General features: G+C 23.6%; 1 protein-coding gene across 1 annotated transcript; it reads left to right on the top strand.

Annotated features, from left to right (window-relative positions):
* The first annotated feature begins 9,187 nt into the window (after positions 1-9,187).
* LOC112598805 (endoribonuclease ZC3H12A-like) lies at positions 9,188-12,727 on the top strand. Its single transcript, XM_025345431.1, has 5 exons — positions 9,188-9,611; positions 10,285-10,384; positions 11,151-11,375; positions 12,033-12,140; positions 12,619-12,727. Exons 1-5 carry the CDS (start codon positions 9,188-9,190, stop codon positions 12,725-12,727), a joined length of 966 nt encoding a protein of 321 aa, XP_025201216.1.
* Positions 12,728-12,947: the final 220 nt, after the last annotated feature.

Below are 12,947 nucleotides of genomic sequence, written 5' to 3'. Positions count from 1 at the left end.
CCTTTATTCCACTTTATCAAAAATTAGTCTCAATAAGACTTAAGGCGTACTTATTGTTAAATAACTATTGTTGTTGCCTCCTGTCTACGGAAAAACTCCGGTCATAATATTGAAAACCAATCTATAAGTAATAAAATGTAAAATGGTCAGATAAGAGGTTCTTTATTAGGCGATTTACATTGTAGGTACTGGACGAGTTATAGTTCTCGTTATTGATAAAAATCAAAAAGTTGTTCAAAATATTTTAGAAATTGATTTTCAAGTATAATTTTGAAATTCACACGATAATTCCTTTATCTCAAAATTCAAAACAAGTGAAAAATGTATGAGACAAGCCTAGTCAGTACCATCTTAGAAAAAATTAATTTTTTTTTAAAATTATTTTTCATTATATCTAGTAGGTACTCGAATTTCCGTGATTTTGCAACCCAAAATATTACCAATATTTTCTAAAACGTATGCAAAATTTAATAATTTTTAAAAACAATTAATATTTTAAATGTTTTATATGTACAAATTTTAAAACATTAAAAAATGAAACTAAATTTTAGATTTAAATTTAGTGCTAATTTTTAAATTAATAAATATTAATGGGCTATAACTTTGACAATTAATTGTAAGTTTTTTACACCATAACTAACAAAATTATATTCGGGATGCTAACATTTTAAACTTCAATCTCTACCGGAATCATGAACAGCTCTGGTTGTTAAATGACTTAAGAGAGTTAAGATTTAAGAAAAGAATCAATCTGTTGATTAATTAAAACATTATAATAATTTATGATTTACGTTTATTTTTATATTTGATGTATTAAAAATGTATGCATTAAAATAGAATACCTACAATTCTAATTCATGATCATGATGACATATCTATCAACATGGGCATAATATATTATTATAAAAACGTTTAGGTATCACCAATTAACAATTATACTGATGGTAATAAAAATAAAATTATGGAATCCAATTTTATATTAATTTATAAAATTATTTACCTACGATAAGTATTTTTATTTCTTATACCTATGAAAACTGAGCTATATAACAATTTGCAATTATAGTTATAGTTTTTATTGTGATGATTGTTAAACACGAGTACCTACTACACACGTCACACGTTATACTACTTATACTTATTGTTTTATAATCGTAATTTTACAATAATAATATTATATAAACCTATTCAAGTGTATACTATATTTATTTATTTGTATATAGATTTTATCTACTATACCATATTATACTCCAATATTAAATAATAAAGTTACGGTTGGAAACCCTCAGAATGCATCTAATGTTCAAATATTTACCAATGATATTGAGGGCGATAATACCCAAATTCAAGTAATTCTATAATGTTCTTGAGATTAGTTTGTATAGTAAGAAATAAGAATAGTGAAAAAGAACGAGAGAAACAGGAAATGTTGACAAAGAATAAACTGTGGACTATTGTCTATTATCGCACGTCGTCGATATAGTTTCAATCAATAGCATTGTTGCCGTGTAATAAAGGTCACGGTTCTTTGGCAGCGGCGAGTAGGTATAGTCAATGAATTGATGCTAATGCGTACACGGTCGTGGTCGGCGCATCTGTTGCTATCGATATTAGTAATAATATGGTAAAGGCAAGTGGTGTGGGGAGGGTGGTAGTTCGTTACATAATTATTAGTTATTTTTTTTTTTTTGACATTATTTTATGTTTTTTAAGTGAACTACTTCAGAGCTATTTTTTTATTACAATATAATCGATATGTTTTATGTTTATACAGAAGCGTAATTATGTGACAAGGGTGGACAGTATTTACTATTTACGGTCAGATACCTTATAGGAGAAATTATATCATATAACTGATCATAGGCGTATGTAGGGCCGTAGAAGTCGCTGGGGTAGCCTAGTTCCTCCTCTAAAAACAGTTATGTGACGATGTTGTATTAAAACTCAACATTTATATTTAGTATCTATTATTTAGTTTTCTAAATATTCTTTATTAATAAATTAAACCTAACTTATGTAAAATTAATGTTTTTATTAAATTTATAAAATTTAATCTATTTTCTATTTTTTTTCTTTTGATAGTCTGTCAATCACTATATCTACGTCAATTTTGCCTTTATTGTGTGCACGAATAACGGCCAAATCGAATAATGATGTATTCTGACGACTAACATCCTAGTATCCTACAACACAATCATGTTTTAATCCTTCTAAGTATCGAGAAAATTTTCTATGCCAAAGTAACATTTACTAGAAGAGTAATTAAAACTGTGGGAAGCATATTAATTAATAAAAATATTTTTTTATTACATTTTATCGGAGAATCTAAAATTGAATTCAATTTCAGTAGAAAAAAATTCATAAAAATTTAAAAAAAAATTAAATTAAGTAATTCATATTAATCGGGATGTCGGAATTTTTATCTTGCAATTGTTGATTCCACCACTATAATAAAATTCTTCTTTTAATTTAATAATTAAATCTTCTTCATTCACAATTCGTTTGCTCATTTCTTTGACTTTACCAAATTGTTTTCAAATTACGAATATGCGTAAATGAAATTCAAAATACTTAAGAGAAGGAAACATAGGTACTTAGGTTAAATATCCCTAAACTAAATAAACTAAGAGTTCCTTCGGTAAAACGAGCATTTATATCATTTATTATAAAATCATGGAATAGATTATACCGACACAGCTTCACAGAAATAATCTTAATAATCTTCTACTGAGTCGGTCGAATAATTTACTTTGTTAATTTGTTTCTTTGCTGTTCTTGGTTTTAATATTATTATATGAAGGTCTTCCATTAGTTTACTGGCTTGAATAAATATTTCTGAAATGTTTGTCTCACAATTTTTCTGAGTTGATTTGAACGTTTTAATGGTATTTTTTACTTTTTATAGCATCGTTTGCAGATTATTTCTCGAAACTTTTATTTTAAGGAATAGTGTTTAATGGCAATGTGATTGAAAATATTGATGACGTTGCATAAAGAATTATAATAAATTCACAATCTATTAAGCTTGAAAGCAACTTTGCTTTATTTGACGACTCACGTACATTCTAATTAAAAATATTATTTAAATCAGCGGTTCTTAACTTTATGTAGAACACGGACCCCCGATGAAATATTTTTAGAAATTGTGTGAAGTATATTTACCAATTGAATAGTATGTTTACGTTTATTATGTATAAAGCTCAAAAATAAAATGACATAAGACATGTTGACTGTGCAAAACAAATAACTTGGTGATTGTCATATAGTTGTTGTTGTCATCCGTTTCGGTCAGGAAATAAAGAAATAAAGAGTTTTTAACCAGTTACGACATTATATTATGACATGTAGTGAATAATTGAATTAGGCAATTAATAGATGAATTAAAATTGGTTTTAACTTATAACTGATGCATAAATTATAATTGGTTATAATTGATATGATATGATTTTGAAGAAAAAACAAAAATATAAAATATATGTGTATAAAATGTATAAAACAATAAATACATTTTAATCGATTTTTTTTTTATTAATCTTATTACTAAGGCCATTAACTGTGGATAAGAACAGTAAGTTTTTGTGTAAGGTTTATTTGTAAAGTTTGATTTGTAGGATTGAAACACATGTGTGTGTGTATGTGCACCATGTATTCGTTACTAAGAACTCGGATGGTTGCCAATTCGAGAGCTACGTCGATAAATGAACTCATTAGTGACTGAGTCTAACCAACGCGCCCCATCAGGTTAATCGAATTTTTCATTACACATAATAAATACATTTAAATTATACCCGGTAGTGTCTACTTAGATAATCATTAATTTTCTACTTCTAACCTAAGTAATTTTAATCACTATACTTCATAATCATTAAAGTATATTAATATAAATCAATAATTATAGGTAGGTATGTATAACGTAAAGAAAAATTTAATTAACTACCTATGATTTATAATATTTTTGATTTTCATCTTAAGTTTTATTTTTTTGATACAAACATTTTTTACCATAAATAAGTTTGTTATTAATCATAAGTATTATTAATTGCGCTCACCCGATAGATGGTGAACGTACCAACCAACCCACCTGCAATCTGCAGGTTGACGTTTAACTTTAAGGGTGAATGATGAATATGGCTGTTATTGGTAATACTGTTCTACTTGTTTCTCTGTGACCCAAATACCCTGGATGCTGCAAGTAGGTATTGATTTATGTTTGTTATGCTACGACGCAATAATACTTTATTACTTGTCGACAAGTGCCAGACGAGTGTCTACCTAAGTTCCATCCATCCCGTTCCGCGTTAACATTATATTTTATCAGTGTCGTTCTTGGTAGAACGAAACATTTTTCGTCGCTGCAAGTGTTTCATTATATTTTAAAACTTCTGCATTTTAGAATTTCTTCGTACAACTACACAAGACAGCAGGTAATTAAAATAAAAAAAAAAAATAAAAACAACTAATGATAATTACTATTGATTTACTTAAGAGGTAAAATATTCTGTTACATTGATAAGTTAGTATAATGAAAATAGATATAATAATTTTTACTTCGTTAATAATTTATATGAAAATAAATGGATATGTTTTGCTATAATTTCAGTGGGTATTCAAATATTTATTTTTAAAATCTTTAAGATCTTTGATAAACAAATTATTCATAAATCATTTGATATTTTATAATTTACATTAATAACTCTAGGTGTAGAGGCGTATTAAGATTATATGCTCCTTTTTACCACCCCCACCCCACCGCTATCCTATCTTCAACTCGAGCAACATAATTTCGATTTCAATTAATTTTTCTACTTATCAATTTATTACCTCTCACTTTTAATAAAATATATTTTTTATGGCTTGCAATAGTTTTAATCGATATTAATAAATGTAATTTATGAAATAATTTAATTAAATTTAATTGTTGCTTTGTAATATTAATGTTAATTTAATGGATTATTTTAAAATCTTATTAATTTTTCATTATAAAACTCAGTTGATTGATAAAAACTTGTAATTTTTCACCTAAAATCAATATTTATAAGTTATGTATAAAATTGTTAAATGATTGGTTTTGTGTGGAATTCATACATTTTGATTGATAAAAGGATTGCAGTTCGACAAACCTCATAAAATATTGAGAATTTGCGAGCATTAGGGACAAGTCTATTAGTTAATAAATGTAAATAATAAAATAATCAAAGTCTTGAAATTAAATTCAAATTTAATTATGAAAGATATCTTAATGGTGAGTGGCGAATCTTGGAAAATATTTGTATTATTTATAATTTTACATTTTTTTTTTCAATTTTTTTATTACTATTTTTATTTTTATAATATTAAAGCGTAACAAGTGATATTATTAGTTAAACGGTTTCAAAAAAATGATTCTTTTTGATAATTTAAATTATATAAATCTATTATGTGTTTAAAAGCTTAAAAAAAGATACAAATATTTTTCAAAATACTTGTTACTATTTTATGTATAGTGGGAAAATGGAAAACATGAAGTATTTACGTATGTGTAAATTAAACAAAGACCCGGTCCTGGATTGATTCTAATCGATTTACGGCCTTCCCCGATGGGGTGGTATGATGGTGACGCTACTGTTGGGTGGCGTGCGGGGATCTGCGCAGAACGAACCGATTCTCGTCGTGCCGCAGTCTCCGGGCAGGGAATTTATATATATATATATATGTTTATACTAGGGTGACCATTTTTATAAAAATAAAAAACGGGACAAACAATTTTTTATTAAAAGGTATGATAATTATTTATTTTTTCCAATTACATTTAAGTTATAATTTATTATAATACTATAAAATAATTATCAATAAATAATAATTATAATATTAAAAAAAATTTAAAAATATAATTTTTAAAACTGTTTTATATTTTTTTTTAATAAATCGATATTTTTTTTTACAATTATTATTTTATAATATGGAAATAACAGGATTAAAATGATATCATCTTTTAAAAACGGGATAAAAAGCGTCCCGTTTGGAGTTTGTTGGGTCAACGGGATATGATGATCAAAAAAGGACAATCTCATTTTAAACGGAACGTATGATCATCCTTTTTTTATATATTAAGATTAGATAAGATGTTCCTAGCCTTGGCTATCTACATCTATTGATATTTACAATGGTACATTTTTAACAATTTAAACATAATTATCCTAAATTATATACACACAATATTTATACCTAATTAGATTATTTTACAAATAATTAGGACTGATATATTAAGTATATTATTATTTTTAAATAATGAAATTGAAATATGATATTTAAAAAAAAATAAGTACTATTTGTTCATTTTAGATAATAAGACATTTAATTCAGTTTTTATAAAATACCTAGGTCTTCTATCCAAGTATATATAGTTTTATACATACTATATAAATTATGGTAAGTATTTCCAATTTATTTACATTTTGCTCCAAATTGATCGTAATTATCATACATAATGTAAGTGGCTGTTTAAATAATTTTAGTTCAATCATTACAATATAGCTGATTTACCCTTACCTAAAATTATTAAAAAAATTTAAAATACTTCTCATATTATAAATGTATATCCACTTCTCAGACACTTTGTATAATTTGTTTTATTTATATATATATATTTTTTTTATGATATATATTCTTAATTATTTCGTTTTTAGAAGCATAATATTCTTCTGAAAATGTTTAGATTTAGAAATAGAATGTTTGATTAGTTGTTAATTATTATTTTTTCATAACATTTACTATTTTCATTAATTCTATAGTTTATTGGTAATAATACTATTTATTAGTAATATGCAACGATATCGATATCGTAATATATATTTGATATCGATATCGATTTATAATTATTCGATATATTATCACGCGATATCGTAATGATTAAATTCTAATCATCGTTTTTATTTATTTTCACTTGTTTGAAATTTGATTACGTTGTATGAGATATGAACACTGAAATTCAATACAAACTGGAAAATATCCACTGGCATTATTATTTAATTTATACTTATACGAGCATATTATGATTACCTATAAGCTTGTAACAATTTAAATATATTTATACCCAATAAATTCCTATTAATTTTATTTTTAGGTTTCAATTTTGAACACTTTTTTTCTTATTATTAAAAGTTAATTTATAATTTCAAAATTTATTTATTTTGGATGTTTTATATTTTCGATACAAATATATGGTATCGATATTGCAAGAATTACGATTTTGCGAAACACTATCGATACATTTTTTACAATATCAATATTTAAATTTATGTTATTGCTCATCTCTACTAATTATTTCTATATCTTAATTATGATTTCAGAAAAATATTTTACTTTATAATATGAATTTAAAATATGGGTTATCATTTAATAGAAATAACAAAATTGTTTTGAAAAAGTAAGTTATTTCATTATTCTAACAGAAGGTCTTTCTTTTATACAATTTTCTTTAAATAAATTATATAGGTAACAATATTTCAAAATAGGTAACAACAATTTATTAATAAATAGCATGTAGCATGTTTTAATGAATTATAATAATTCCTGATTGTCTGAGTATTGAACATTTCCTTCAGTAAACTAAAAATAATATAATATGTAGATTTTTAGTTGGCCAATTGATGTTAGGTATTAGATTATGTGCTGCATAAAAATATTTAGATATTAATTTTTAGGCAAGTATTAATTTGTTATTTATAGGTAATTAATTAAATCAATTTTAATTTCTATTAGTTTTTATTAAGCTAACATTATGTATAATGTAATTAGTTTCCAGTTGGTACTTTATTTTTGATAGAAATTATATTTATATCTTATATCTTTATAGTAGGTAGTAGGTACCTACATTATTTATTTATAAGGGAGATGCCCTAAATTACCTAATATACAATAAATCTTAAAAAAAGTTGTGAAAAGCTTTATTTATTTATTAGAATTAGGAATTTTTTTTTTCTAAAAGAAAAGGCTTCAACGACTTAGGTTATTAGTCTGACATTAAATTATTACATGGTATTTTTCTTAAAATTAATAATATGGTTTTCTAATGCTTGTTTATTATTAAAATATTGTGATAATTTGTAAGTAATATTAAATTATTTTTATATTAAATAATATATACATTATATGCATATGCATGGTCATTTTCTTTTAAAAATTATCACAAAAAGACATTGAAGAATTGAACTATATAAAAAAAAAAAAGTATACTTAAATAAATAATAAATGTAGTGTATAAATTAAATGTATTCTATCCTAAACTAAAACTATATTATAATCTACATATATTTATTTTAATCTTTAATAGCTTATTATAAAACTCTATATTAAAATATAAATACTAGAATTGTTTTATATTTCACTAAAATTCAAAATGATGACATTATTTAATGTTATCTATAGATCATGCCCTTATCTACAAAGTGTAGGTACATAATTGTAGGATAATATTTATAATCAACTAATTCTTAATAAATCTATTATATTATATTGTTCTCGGACTTTAAATCAATGATTTACAATCTAGACGCTGTACATAAATATTTTAGAATTTTTTAGATTATAAATAAGTACCTATGAATATGAAAATAGTTATAAAAAAAATAAATATCTATCTGAGGTTGTCGAAGTTACATTAAAAAGATTAAGAAATATTGATCTAGTTTACATATTAAGTTTTTATAGAATGTATAATTGTTGTTACATAACACAAAAATAGATATATAATTAATATGTTATGTTTTTTAGTTGAATGTAGTACTAGTAGCTTACACAAAAGAAAAAACCAATTAAAAAATTAAATCAAGTAAAATAATTCAATTTAAAATCTGACATAAAAAGATCTATACATTTTTTAATTATTAGTTGTACTCATAGAATGCTACAATTTTAGTGATTAATAGAAGTAGGAAATTAAAATTTCAATTTTACTCAATATCTGTTTCTTACTAATTAGTTATTATTATTAACATTGTAAATATATTACAATCGCAATCTTTATATATTTACTAATTAAATTAAGTATTTTATAGGTTTATTATTGAAGTATAAAAAGAAATATCCAAGATATCCAAGAAATACAAGCAAAAAATAGTGGACTAAGGTGAATTTTTAGAAAAAATCTGTAAAAGATTCATTTGAAAATATTAATTTTGTTATAAACAAATACAATTTAAATTCTACTATGGACCGAGTACAAATTCAAAACACATCACTTCCTCATTGTACAATTTTTGGAATTTTTAACCAAGCAACATCTTCCAATTTAACAAATAATAATGGTGCTATAGACCTTACATTAGGTGATATTACTGGTAATCGTATTATAACTCGTAATAATTTTGGAAGAGTACAAAATGATGCTCAAATTTTTCATCAATATATTCCACGAAGTCCAATTGAATGCATAACACTTACTGATGAAGACAGTGATAATAACACGATGCATCAACATTTTAATCAATCTGCTCCAACTACTGGTCAATCAATTCAATCTACTGGTCAATCTTTGCAATATATTCAATCTCCAAATCCATCTGTTCAACCTGCTGGTCAATCTTTGGAATATATTCAGCATAATCAAGCACGGGTTAATTTTACACATCTAGGTAACTACTATTTATGTTAATTTAAAAAACACAAAATAAACATTTAATGTTTATACCTAAGTGTTTTGTTTATTTAAAATCATATTAAATATACATAATTATTCCAATATTTTTAGTTATTAATAAATATTAATATTTGTATAAACCAAAGAAGAATGCCCAACTGACTGATTCATAATCAACATATTACATAAGTACATCCTAAACTTTGAATTGTCATGGTATCTTCATACTATTATGGTAAAGGTGCACTAAGAAAGAATGTTCTTAAACTTATAATTTAATAAAAGATGCTCACATAAAGATTTGATGGTTCACAAAAAACAAATATTTGTTTGATTATATAGAGTTGTCATTAGTTACAGAAAATATAATTATATATATATATATTTCATTTGGTCAAAACTACTTAAATTACTGTGTTAAAAATTTGTATAACTAACATATTTTAATATTTGATAGAGTTTAAGACAGAGCAAATTCATGAGCATTATTTAATTTGTTACAAGCAACGCCATGCTGGATCAGCTATTTTTAATATGAAATATTTGAATATATTTATATCTGAGTTATATTCAAATAATGAGATTTTATTTTCAACTAATAATAGAAATTTAAAATAAAATTTAACTTATTCACAATTATTTATTTGTTATAAATTTTAATTTTACAGAACCTACTTATTTTCCACGCTTGACTTCACCAACTACTACACCAATAACTTTAGGAGAACGGAGACCAATTATTATTGATGGCTTAAATATTGGTTATGCGTAAGTTTTATTCTCCATATAGTTATTTTTTATAATAACTTTAGATAAAATTATTTTGTTTCTATAATAATAAATTTAATTACTAAGATAAAATTAACTTGGTGTTTAATTCAAATAAGTAATAACCAATATTATGGCTATAGACTAACATACTTATGACTTATGAGTGTATGAATGTACATTGAATTAGATAGGTTTGTCAGATAAATTATAGGTATGTAGGTGCACTGCACATATTATTTTATTTAAAACTGTACAAATTATAATTTTAACATAAACAAAAATTATTTTTATAAGCATAAAAATAATTTTGTCAATAACAAAAATATATATCTTATGAAAATAATATCCATTATTCATAAAAAAATGTTTAGTTATCACTCATTATACAAATTAAAATTATAGAAATCTAATCTAATTATGCTTAAAAGACAAAATATCTGAAATTTACAAGTATATTTATGCATTTGAATAATCGGAAGAATTAGTTATTACCATAAAAAATAACAATCATGTTGAGGACTTGTGACTTATAAAATTAGGATAACTTAAGTTATTAAAAAAATAAGGTTAAAATCAAACTTAATTGTATTTTTAATTATCTTATTTAAATATTAATAATTTTACAACAATTTAAAAGAAAAATATTTTAACTGTTGATTGTTTATACTTAGTTGATTTTATTTTATTAGGTATTATTTAGAATCATATTGAAAATTTGAAATGTGAATAAGTGATAATTGTTTTTTTTTATATATTTATTTAGTCATGGATGTAATAAGAAATTTTCTGCAAGAGGCATTTATTTGTGCGTACAGTATTTTCTTAAACTTGGATTTAAAACTATAAGAACTTTGTTACCACATCATCGGAAGGGAGCACCTGGATCAGAAACTAACTCGGAAATTAATTGGTTACTAGAAGCTGGTTATATTTTTTTTACACCCAGTAGAAAAATTCAAAACCTCCGTCTAACATGCTACAGTGATCGGTACCTAATCTTAAATTTATTTATTATTGTACTTATTTATTTTTTAGATTTTATTGTTTAATGAATTTAGTCATAACATATTATCATGAATTCATTATGACAATGCTATCTAGTATTTACCTTAATAGCAACAATTCATAAGGTGACACCAAAAAATCTAATTTAGAACAATTTTTACAGACAGTATATACAATGTTTTATGTTCAACTTCTCCCTATATAATTTCATTATTCATTTCAAAAATTATTCTCAATAGAGCTTATCATAGTAGGTATAAAATTTACAGTGGTTTAAATTTCATAATCATATAAAAGGAAGAAAATATTAAGTTTTCTTTATTTAATTTTAATTTTTACTGTCTAGATTAATATTTAGTATATACCTACTATAATATTATAAGCATAGAGGTAGTTAGAGTTATAATGTTATACATGAGGTCATTTAAATTATTATACAAAAATACATTTCATAAATTATAAAAAATATAACATATAATAGTGATTAAATGTATTTATTTATTTTTAGACAGTACCTATCAGGTTGAATAAAATAAATAAATAAAATAATAAAAATGAATTTAAGTGCGTTAAAACAATTTAATGCATTTTTTTTTTTTGTTTTTCTAATAATTAAGATTTTTATTATTTTTGTTCTTAGTATTATACTTGATCATGCTTACAACTGTGGTGGAGTAGTTGTATCAAATGATAACTTTAGAGATCTGTATGAAGAAAGTGAAAAGTATAAAGAAGTCATCGAAAACAGGTGAGCTATAAAATTTGTTTAGAATCATTGTTACTTCGAAATAAAAAAAAGTAGATATCTATAAGGTTAAAAATACATTATATAATATATAATTTGTATGAATTCAGTCTATTCTATAATTATATACAAATAATTAGGTTTTAAAATAATGTATAGATATTAAATTATTTCATGTCTTTTATCTATTTATAAATAATTTTATAACAAAATATATTATGATACTCAAATAAAGACATCTTTAGGAATACGTTAATGAGAAATAAGCATTTTAATTATATGTTTGATAAGATGCAAGTAACACTTATCTCAAATTTTAGTAAACCAAATCCTCTGCCTTAAATTAAAGATATTTTAATGATTAGATATCTAACTGATTTTTCAAGCAATATTCATAATATTTGTATCGTTAGAATAATGCATAATATTTTCACTGCTATGTATATTATTAATCAATATATTTTTTGTCTTACATTTTTAGGCATATAATGATCATGTTTATCAATGATGAAATTATTGTTCCATCTGATCAGTACAGTCGTCGATATCCACATTTGTATCTTTCAAAAATCTTGCATTTTCCTTCTTAAATTTAAACAATCTGCTACGAGTGTCATAAGTTCAAAAAATACAATTTGTTTTCATAGTAAATGGTTAGTATTCTTAGATCAATATCTTTTTTTTTTTTTGAAAAAATACTACATTACCTCACTATCGCAACTAACAGTATATTATAAATTACAATATTTTATATTATTTATTTAATTTATAAGATAATTAATTTTATTCATTGAATGATAATTTTTGCTG

The sequence above is a fragment of the Melanaphis sacchari genome, unplaced genomic scaffold (assembly GCF_002803265.2).
Source record: "Melanaphis sacchari strain LSU unplaced genomic scaffold, SCAv2.0 Contig0_pilon_pilon, whole genome shotgun sequence".
Lineage (NCBI taxonomy): Eukaryota > Metazoa > Arthropoda > Insecta > Hemiptera > Aphididae > Melanaphis > Melanaphis sacchari.
The sequence above is the reverse complement of the archived record's forward strand: the minus strand, read 5'-3'. Positions and strand labels throughout refer to the sequence as shown.

Bases quoted from the DNA above. Each gene is read 5' to 3' on its own strand.
- LOC112598805 (XM_025345431.1), top strand. From the start codon at position 9,188: ATGGACCGAGTACAAATTCAAAACACATCACTTCCTCATTGTACAATT. The intron at 9,612-10,284 runs GTAACTACTATT...TTAATTTTACAG, and splicing joins GGTTAATTTTACACATCTAG to AACCTACTTATTTTCCACGC. The intron at 11,376-12,032 runs GTACCTAATCTT...TTTTGTTCTTAG, and splicing joins CTAACATGCTACAGTGATCG to TATTATACTTGATCATGCTT.